Raw genomic sequence first — 9,803 nt, forward strand, 5'->3', positions numbered from 1 at the left:
ATGAACTACCACTTATATATAAGAATCTTGCTCTTTACCCAAACAGTTTTGCTCACTCCCAAAGTAAAAGTCCAAAATGCCCCTACGCAACTTAACTTGCGCTAGTGCATTCTGTACTTATGCATGCGCTAGTGTATTTTTTACTTGAGTTAAAACACGCTACGTGAGTTAACTCACGCCAGGGTTAATTTACAAATACTATAGCGTGACTTAAGTCACGTTGATGTTTTTCACTGCAATTTTCCTTCTCTTATTCTCCTTCTTTCTTCAACAATTCTGATTGATTCTGAGCAATACAATTCTATTACCCTTTTGAAGAATTCTATTACCCTTTTCTCCCCTTAATTGATAAACGTTGGTTTTCCACTGCAATTTTCCTTCTCGTTTTCTTTTTCTTCTTTCTTCAACAATCAGAATCTCTTCTCTTCTTCCTCATATACCATTTTCACTACCAATTGGAATTGTGATTCAAGGATTAAAACAAGTTTTATGAATTTGTTAATTAAAGAAAATTTTGTGAAATTGGATTTGTGGCTGTCATGAAAACCAACGTGAAATTGGATTTGTGGCTGTCATGAAAACCAACGTGAAATTGGATTTGTGGCTGTCATGGATGAGTAAATCCAATTTCCAACAGATTGAAAACCAACGTGAAAAAAACCATATGGATTACAATGGATTGAAAATTACCAACAGAAATTGGAACCGATTGGAATTTAGTCAGATGGAATTTAGTAGAAAGTTGGAATTTTGTTGACGGTTGGTGAGCGTTGATCATTATTTAAAGAATTACATACCTGCGTTGCATTTTCACAATTGGAATCGGAACCGATTGTTGAAGAAAGAAGGAGAATAAGAGAAGGAAAATTGCAGTGAAAAACATCAACGTGACTTAAGTCACGATATAATATTTGTAAATTAACACTAGCGTGAGTTAGCTCACGTAGCGTGTTTTAACTCACGTAAAAAATACCCTAGCGCATGTTAAGTCACGTAGCATGACTTAACATAAGTATAGAATGCACTAGCGCAAGTTAAGTTGCGTAGGAGCATTTTGGACTTTTACTTTGGGAGTGAGCAAAACTGTTTGGGTAAAGAGCAGAATTCTATATATAACTTATATCCATCATGAAGTTAATGAAGATGCAAAATAAAACTACTCATCCACTCACTCAGCATGGATAGTTACTAAATTTAAGTGAAATAATAAAGACCATTTTATGAATAACGGGTAATTACCACCAGGTGCACATAGTGGATAATTACCACTTTTTTTATTTAAATAAACTAAAACATGGAAAAATACAACACATGGTACATATATACCATCTGTGCACCTTTGTTGGCCATAAGTGTGCTTATGCTAAATATAATTTTCCCTAGAAAATACAATATAAAATCAGTTAATAATTCATTGATACTATAAAAATACAGTAAAATAAAAATGAAACAAAAATATTAGACTAAAAGATCAATCAAAATGAGAACTACAAAAGATCCAGATAACCTAATTCCTCTTGGCCGTGAGAAAATGTTCTATTACCTTGATTTGTTTTCAAAGATTTCACTAAAAATATTTTTCACCATGTTCTAACACAAGAAACAATATAAAAATGTATCTTAATCATTATTGATAAAAATATATTAAAAATATCAACCCATATAATTTTCTTCTACCATATAAACTGGATCCCTAATCCTTCATCAAGGGAAGTCTTGAAACCCTATACAAAAAGGTATTCTTGAGCAATCCTACCAAACAATAAAATCTCATCACATTTCACTCTATTCTCTTCCATTTCATCACATTCCTCCAATCAAAACACAAAAACTAGAATAACAGGTAGGTAAAGAAGATCCTCCTTCACCATTTCAAATAACTCCAGGCTAAAATATCAATATGAAAAATAAATGAAGAATGTAAGCCTATCCATCAGGCATATTGTGCATGCAATATTGAGGCCTGTGTCATGTCGCAATCTCTGTTAAAAATATCATCACTTCAATCCTTCACCAAGCCCAGGTGGCATTCCTAAGCTCTGTGCAAGATCATTCATCCTTTCCTTCATACCCTAATAACAAAAGTAGCATGTTTTTTCAATTCAATAACCACAAAAGCATAGCATGTTTTTTCCATTCAATAACCACAAAAGCAAATTAAATTTATCCTTTCCTATTGAAAATAGAGATGTTTAACTGAACATCTGAATGAAGCATATTTTATTGTCAAAAAAAGAGATGTTTACCTGGACACTCCTCTGGTGTGCTTCCGTGTAAGCTTCGGTGATTAAAAGCGAAAGTTTCTGCAACACAGATATTTGACAATACATAAATAGTTTACCTTGGCTGAGCATGGTTTATAGTTTATACGGCTATAATTTTGATAGGGCACATGGGAGAATAGAAATAAGGCAGTGGAGAAAAGGAAAAGATCATTGCAGAAAAAGTTAGAGGACAATATAAGAATACACTATGGGCAAGCGACGAGTGAATCATAGATCAGATAATTTTGAAGTACCCTACCATAAATTGTGTCTAATAATAGACTATTTAAACTTGGATGATTTTTAAGGCTTTCACAGTTCTTCATGGCAGGGGGTCATTATGAAGCTCAAGTTCTTGGTCGCTGTTTCTCACTGAAGTCTCGAGTATTTTCATTCTAATTTTCAAAATGCATGTGTTCTTTGTAAGGCTGAACTCCCAGTGTATGGTAAATAATATTCATGGACTTCCGGAGTTATACGACATTCAATGTTCATTCCCGAATCTAAGCGACATAAAAAGTTAACCATCAACTCAAAGGACCAGTGAAGTGCAGGGGCGGAGAAATTTAACAAAACCACACCCTACGAGGCCAATAGACTTTGTTTATCTTAAAGTGTGTCTCTTGCCCCCAACTGGTGAGCAGCCATAACTGATGGGCAAATGACAGAAACTGGAAATCTTAGGCTTTCTAATTGGTCCCTTTTATAAAAATTCAAAATTTTGGTTTCTTAGACTGAATATTAGTTTTTGAGCAGCCATAACCGATGGACGAATTACCTTATTTATCTTAAATGGTCATCGGTTTTGAGTGCCAAATATGGGAAAGGTATTTTGCTTAATCCCAGTCTTTCTAGTGCTTCTTCTTCCTCTTCTCTTTGGTGGAAGGACATGTATGGTTGGGGAGAAAGGGGGGAGTTGAGAGTGATTGGTGTAATCATAGTTGTCAAAGCGGAAACGCGGCGCGGCGCGGCCACCCCAAAAATTGACGCGGCACGGTAAGCGGGCGCGACGCGGGCGCTTTTACATGACGCGGACACTAAAACTAAATATTATATTATTAATTAAGGACTAAAAAAGTATGAAAAAAATATATTTAGTATTAATATAGATGAGAAAATTTTATTTTGCATTCACATTTAGACTTCATCTTGATCATATTAATTCCTAGATCTCTAGATCTCTAATCAATCTTTCACTTCTTCCCTTTCTTCTTCATTTTGACTGTAAAAAAAAGGATGATTAACAGAGAACAGAGATGAGATTTTGTGGTTTCTGATGTGATTTTTTTTGTTGACCCGCTTTTTGCCCGCGTTGACCCGCATTGACCCGCTTTTTGCCCGCGTTGGCCCGCTTTTGTTCCGCTTTTGCCTAACGCGCGACTCGGTCGCGTTCTGACGCGCTAGGCTGTTTTCAGCCGCTCCGCGCCGCGTTAGACCGCTATTGACAACAGAGGGTGTAATTGTGAAGAAGTTGGGTGACGGGGGGCAACACGGTTTTGGTTAGACAAGTGGATTGGGAGTCACCCTCTTTGTGTTGTTTTTCCAAGGTCTTTCTTAATATCCTAAAATCCAGATTGTTATATTTCCGACATGGGGAGTTGGGAGGGAGTTACCCGGTGCAGCGGTGGAACCTAGTGTGCAAGAGACGGGTTGTTGTCAATTGTTCTTCCGGTGTCTTTGGTGGATATGTAGGATTCGTGGTTAGCTCCGTTGGCATTGGTGGGAGTTTTGCGGTCAAGTGTATTTATATTTATTTGAACAATCTCCTTAACTCCCATTCTTTTTTGGAGGAGGCAAACGGAAGGTGGATGGGAAGGTTGTGGAAAAGTTTTGCTCCCTCAAGTGGTAACTTACTCTTGGCAACTTCTTAGGGGGCGCCTTCCTACTAGACTTAATCTGGCTTCCCTTGGTGTCTTGGTTGTTGATCATGAGCCCTTGAGAGGTTGGCGTTCGCCTTCCACAGAAAGTGAGGATCATCTTTTTGTCAAATGCCCTTTTGCTTCCTCGATTTGGTATGAGATTCATAAGTGGTTTGGTTTCTCCACGGCTCTTCCGGGTGACCACTTGTCCCTTCTTCAAAGTTTTTTGCTCCCTTATTGGTGGGACAAAGGGGGGAAAATGTTTATTGCTTGTTTGGCACTCTGTTTTATGGTTGATTTGGAAGGCGAGGAACTTATTTTCAAGGGGTCATTGGTGACGGTTCTCGAGGTGGTTTACTCGATCAAAACATTGTCTTGGCAATGGTTGCTAGGTAAAAAGAGGGGGCTCCTTCCTTTTTACAAATGGCTAATTGATCCAATGGATTGTATCCACAGGTAGCTTTGATTTTTTATTAGATGCTTCTAGGGTACTCCTCGTCCTTCATCTAGTGTGATCGGTCTAGTTCCCATTGTTCTCTTTTTTCGGCTTCTTAATAAAATGGTTTCTTTTTATGTTAAGAAAAAAAAAAAACAACCAAAAGAAAAGAAATAAAACAACAACCATAATGTTCTTTATTACATTCAAGGAACTTTGACATGGTCTTTATTATATACTCGTCTTACGATAAAAGAAAAGAAATAATCAAGAATCTGTATCTGCTATCTCTAAGTTAATATGTGTTTATTATTGTTATATTAAACATCCAATCCCTTTCGGTCTAACAGTTTGTGCTATAAATATATAATATGACAGGGTAAAGTATATATAATCAGTATCACAAGATCAGTTCAATTGTTTACTTACTTCTGATCCCAATTCCATAGCTGCCTCAGTAATTTCTGTTCGTAAAGGTTGCTGGTTTCCAGACAGAGTTACCTAAGAATCATACATTATTATAAATAAGATAACAAACAAAACCACCCTTACCAATTATTAGACTAATATTGATAATGTAATTCACTAAATTGCGATAATAAATACATATAGAAAACCCAAAGAGTTGGCAAACATTTTCACATTAAGGGCAACTAAACAGTGAAATCATTCAGTTTTTTTTTTTTTTTACCAAAGTGACATGATTCTGTTATAATTTATAAACCCCATCAAGTATACAAAATATCCATGAGTATACAAATAAAGTTCCCCCTTTTAACTTTAAAATGTAAAACTAAAGAAAAGCCAAAGGTTAACCAATTCTGCTGGAATAAACATAATAAAATGGGCACAATAACATACATCACAAAAATCATACCTTTACTAACTCACCCTCACAATAACCATCAAACTCAGCCCTGCATTATAGAACCAGACCAATATCTCATTCAGAACAACTTGTACGATATAGTTGAATTAGAAAGGAAATAGAACAACTTGCAGAAACAATGAAAACGGGAATTTTCGTTAAAAACATCCGCTAAAGGTCACATGATCAATGAATAATGCACCGTGCTCTAGGGCTAATTCAAGAGTACCTCAACAATCCCAAACAGAATTCATGATGGGAACGCTAATAATAAGGAGGACATTATGGGAAGACCCAAGATATGGAGGGTTATGAAAGGAAAGACAAGAAGACTAGTGGCTGAAGTTACTACTGAGGTGTCTTATTAAACTATAGGGTGTCTAAGAAGGAATATTTTATTAGTATTATTTAATAACGATACTCTCTGAATAATATCTTCTAGAAAGATGTTATCCGCACTTATTCCTTAGTAGTAGGCTTATCCCTTTAGTAGTATTTACGTATGAGTAATAGTATTTTAGAAGGCATGACAGATTGAGTTTTCTGTTCAGGGCCAGAGTAGGATTCCTCTCTGAGTTGTGTCGGAGCTTTGCACGTAGTTAGAGAAACTCTATCTTCTACTATTTTACTAATTTCATTCATATCAATAAAGCACCCTATTTCATTCAATTAACATATGTTCTCGTTTTTTATTTTGTTGTGTTACAGTTGTTTAGCCTTCAGATCTATTGGTTTCTACCAATTCACTTCTTCAACAACTCCCTAAACTCCAAATCTTGACCCTTATGTTAGTTAGTCAGTTAGTTACAGTCGTGTCAGTTTTCTCCCTATTCATATTTTTATTTACTTATTCTCAAATATACCTTCTTAACTAGTCATATCCTAACATTGTGTATTCAGGAAAAAAAAATGGAAAAGCTGTAATGGCTTAATAAAGAGACAACCATACGCTGCAAGTTCTTTCTGCACCCTCACTGCTTCAACTTGGACAACCATTTGTGCCTTCTTCACAGTCTCAAACAGGTTTTGCATGTTTCCAAGAATTCCTGCCTAAAATGATCCAATTATCAATATCATACAAGTCAGCAAAACGCACAAAACCAACCAACAATATACCCCCTCCGTCCCTATATTTAAGCACCCATTTGACTTTATTTTTGTCCCTAAATGTAAACCCTTTTTCAAATTACTAGATGCATTTATTATTTTTTCCTAAACATACCCCTAATTAACACTACTAACTTATCTTGAAATATGAAAAGTCAAATTTTATACACATATAAATAAAGGACAATTTGGTAATATTAACACACAAAACAGGCACATTAATTACACTGACAACTTTTTTTAAGAAATGTGAAAAAGGCAATGGGTGACTACATTAAGGGACGGAGGGAGTACAATGTAGTCTTCTTCTTCGATGTAGCCAGCCATAGGCTGTCAGTGTAATCAACTAATCGAAAATGTGTAATCCTAATCCTAATCCTATATATACACGTTAAGTTAGCTAACCTTAGAAGGTGCATCATCACTTTTCTCATCTTTTTTCCCTCCGAATAGGCCATATAATCGAAAACATCTTCGTTCATCTCCAACTTTTTTACAACCGTGACGACGACCGGAAAATATCTTCGTGTCAACTATATTTGAATTGGAGTTCAGTTTACCTGCATACATAAACAAACAATTCAAACTTTTCTTGGCTTTTGGAAGGTCGATTTTTGAATCGTGTGGTTTTTGTGTAAGTTGAAAATAAATAAATAATTTCAAAATTAAATACAAAGAAAAAGGGGAAGATTTGTGGAAGCAAACTCATAACCCAACATTCGGAAGAGAGAGAAGAGAAGACTTACGGAGAGAAAGGGTATTTTTGGTATGACATAATCCGATTGCGTTTGAGAGAGAGACCATGGACGCCATTGTCTTCCACAAGCACCTAGAAGAACTCAACACACACCCTTTGCTTTCGCAAGGGAAGGGATATATTTTTTGGTTACACAAGGGAAAGGGATATAATATAATATAATTAATTATTTAATTTTTTTGGGTATAAGCAGGGTATCCTCCGCGCGCAACTGCGGAGACTAATCTTTCGAGCATTGTGGGACCCAAATAGGCAGCAAGCTCTCCCTAAGAGTTTTTAACACTGCTGCATTACCAAGGCTGGATTCGAACCCAGGACCTTGGTTAAGTTAGAAGAGACCCGTTTCATCTCATCTAAGTGTTCTTAGGTCAATTAATTATTTAATTGCAATAACATTATAATTTTGTAAAAAAAAAAAAAATCACAACATTATAATTATTATTTTTATTTTAAAAAAAAAATATTTTTTTGAAAAAAAAAAACATTATAATTTTTTTCCAACAAATTATTATAAATATATCAGTGATCTTTTTTAAGAAGTTAAAATGAAATATATGAGAGAATAGGCAAAAATCCACTGAAATTGTAACTTTCGTCAACAAACCCATGACTTTTAAGAAACTTCAAAACCCTCCATGAAATTGTCAAATGTTAATTAATTATCCCCTCCCTTTGTTTTTGTTGTTAACCCCTATGACTTGGCAGTTAACGATACATGTGGCACCTCCATGTGGACTGATATTGTGCCACGTCACATGGGTAATTGACTTTTTTTTTGCTATTTCATGTCGTTCTGCTGGCGGACCAAGTCCCCCAGGTTCGTTAGGACTTCGTTCGCCTCCGGAGGTGGTGGAGCTTGAGAAGACGGAGGCGGAGGACGAACGCCCTTCGAAAGCGGTGGAGACGGAGGTTGCGTCATTGCGTTCAACACGGTTGTAGCGTGAGTAGCGCGAGCGTTAGTCGCGGTACCGAGGATAACGTCGTCTCCTTCATGATTCACCAGTTCGAGAATCGGAACCGTTCGATTTTGAAGAATTTGGATCGTTGATCGCGGTGCTTGAGAAGTGGAGGAACGACTCGCGGCGGTTCTTCTGCGAGTTCCAGCCATTACTTCGGAGGATGGAGCGGTAACTATTAATCGTAGCGGTGGAGGAACGTTTAGCTGAAAACGGTTACGGTGAAGAATCGTTGGACTGTGGCGGTTAGCGAACGATCCCCTCCTTCTAGCGCCAAAATGATCTGTCCGATGAGAATGATTGAGTAGCAACGGCGGAAGATAATGCTCCGGTGTGACGGGAACGACTTCCGGCACGGCGGCGATGAGTCTTCTCAGTGGAACGAAAGGCGCCTGCAGGCACATTAGGACTCTGACGCTCAAGTCAATATAGGAACTGAGAAAGAATGTGTAAGAAATGTTGTGAAAAGTGATGTGTACCTCGAGGGTGAAGCAAGTTGACCATTATATAGGCGTGCGTTGGCCATAATCGTCTCCGGTGTAACACCCTATTTCTATTAAAGCGATAAAACATGCGAATAAAACATTTATTCAAGAAATAGACGCTACGTCTGCAACAAATGTCGAACAACATGCATTTATAACAAAATTCTCAACAGTCGCAGCGGATATAAATCATACATCACCCAAGTATACATGTCATAAGATCAACACACATCCAAAAATAAAATCTCTAAAACCCGACAAATGGGCAACATCTCCATAACAAATAAATCCAACGAAACATAAAGACCGACGTCCTAATCAGAGCCTAATCTAAGACTCCAAGAAAGGATAATGGAGATTAGCTCCCCCTATCCAAGCACTCACCAAAAAGCAAACTACTCCTGCACTCCGTCTATCCATTCATACAAACAGGTAGGCGGTCAAAACCACTGGGGGTTAGCTTCACATCAAACATAATCAAAATAAACAATTGGGAATATTGCAATCAAATTAAACTTTAAATGGTGAACAAGGACATTCAACTTCAATATTATTTATTAACACAATAATTCCATTCACCACAAATAAGCAATTCATCAATCATACTCATCACCAGCTCAATCATCATCAAGCACATAAGCAATTAGGACTCATGCCAAATTATGCTATGAGCCTAGACACGACTCCTATATGCATGTGGTACCATACTTCTCCAAGGTCATCATCTCGTGATGCAACAAAAACATCATTATCAACGGCTATAATCAACGGCTATATGGATATAACATCCGACACAACATATGATGCATGAACATATGACTCAATCCACCATCCATATGTTCACAATAATTCAACGGCTATAATCAACAGCTATAATCAACGGCTATAATCAACATCAACTATATCACATAGTTCCACAACTCCATGCAATTCCTCACAATCCAAGTAAAGAAGAAAATGCATCATAATAGGATAAATATCATTTTCAACACCTAGCAATCATTCATACATCTTCATATAATCATATCAAACTATCAACAAAATATTTGCCAAGTATTTGATCTTAAAGAC

At 36.7% G+C, this 9,803-nt stretch overlaps 1 protein-coding gene across 1 annotated transcript; it reads right to left on the reverse strand.

Annotated features, from left to right (window-relative positions):
• Positions 1 to 1,608: 1,608 nt before the first annotated feature.
• LOC146946807 (nucleoid-associated protein At4g30620, chloroplastic-like) lies at positions 1,609 to 7,409 on the reverse strand. Its single transcript, XM_085744686.1, has 7 exons — positions 7,281 to 7,409; positions 6,940 to 7,094; positions 6,377 to 6,477; positions 5,437 to 5,476; positions 4,989 to 5,060; positions 2,247 to 2,303; positions 1,609 to 2,072 (listed from the first exon to the last, which is right to left on the reverse strand). Exons 1-7 carry the CDS (start codon positions 7,345 to 7,347, stop codon positions 1,998 to 2,000), a joined length of 567 nt encoding a protein of 188 aa, XP_085600812.1. The 5' UTR covers positions 7,348 to 7,409; the 3' UTR covers positions 1,609 to 1,997.
• Positions 7,410 to 9,803: the final 2,394 nt, after the last annotated feature.

This window comes from Medicago sativa, chromosome 2, assembly GCF_051527215.1.
Source record: "Medicago sativa cultivar Bolivia chromosome 2, Bolivia_mono, whole genome shotgun sequence".
NCBI lineage: Eukaryota > Viridiplantae > Streptophyta > Magnoliopsida > Fabales > Fabaceae > Medicago > Medicago sativa.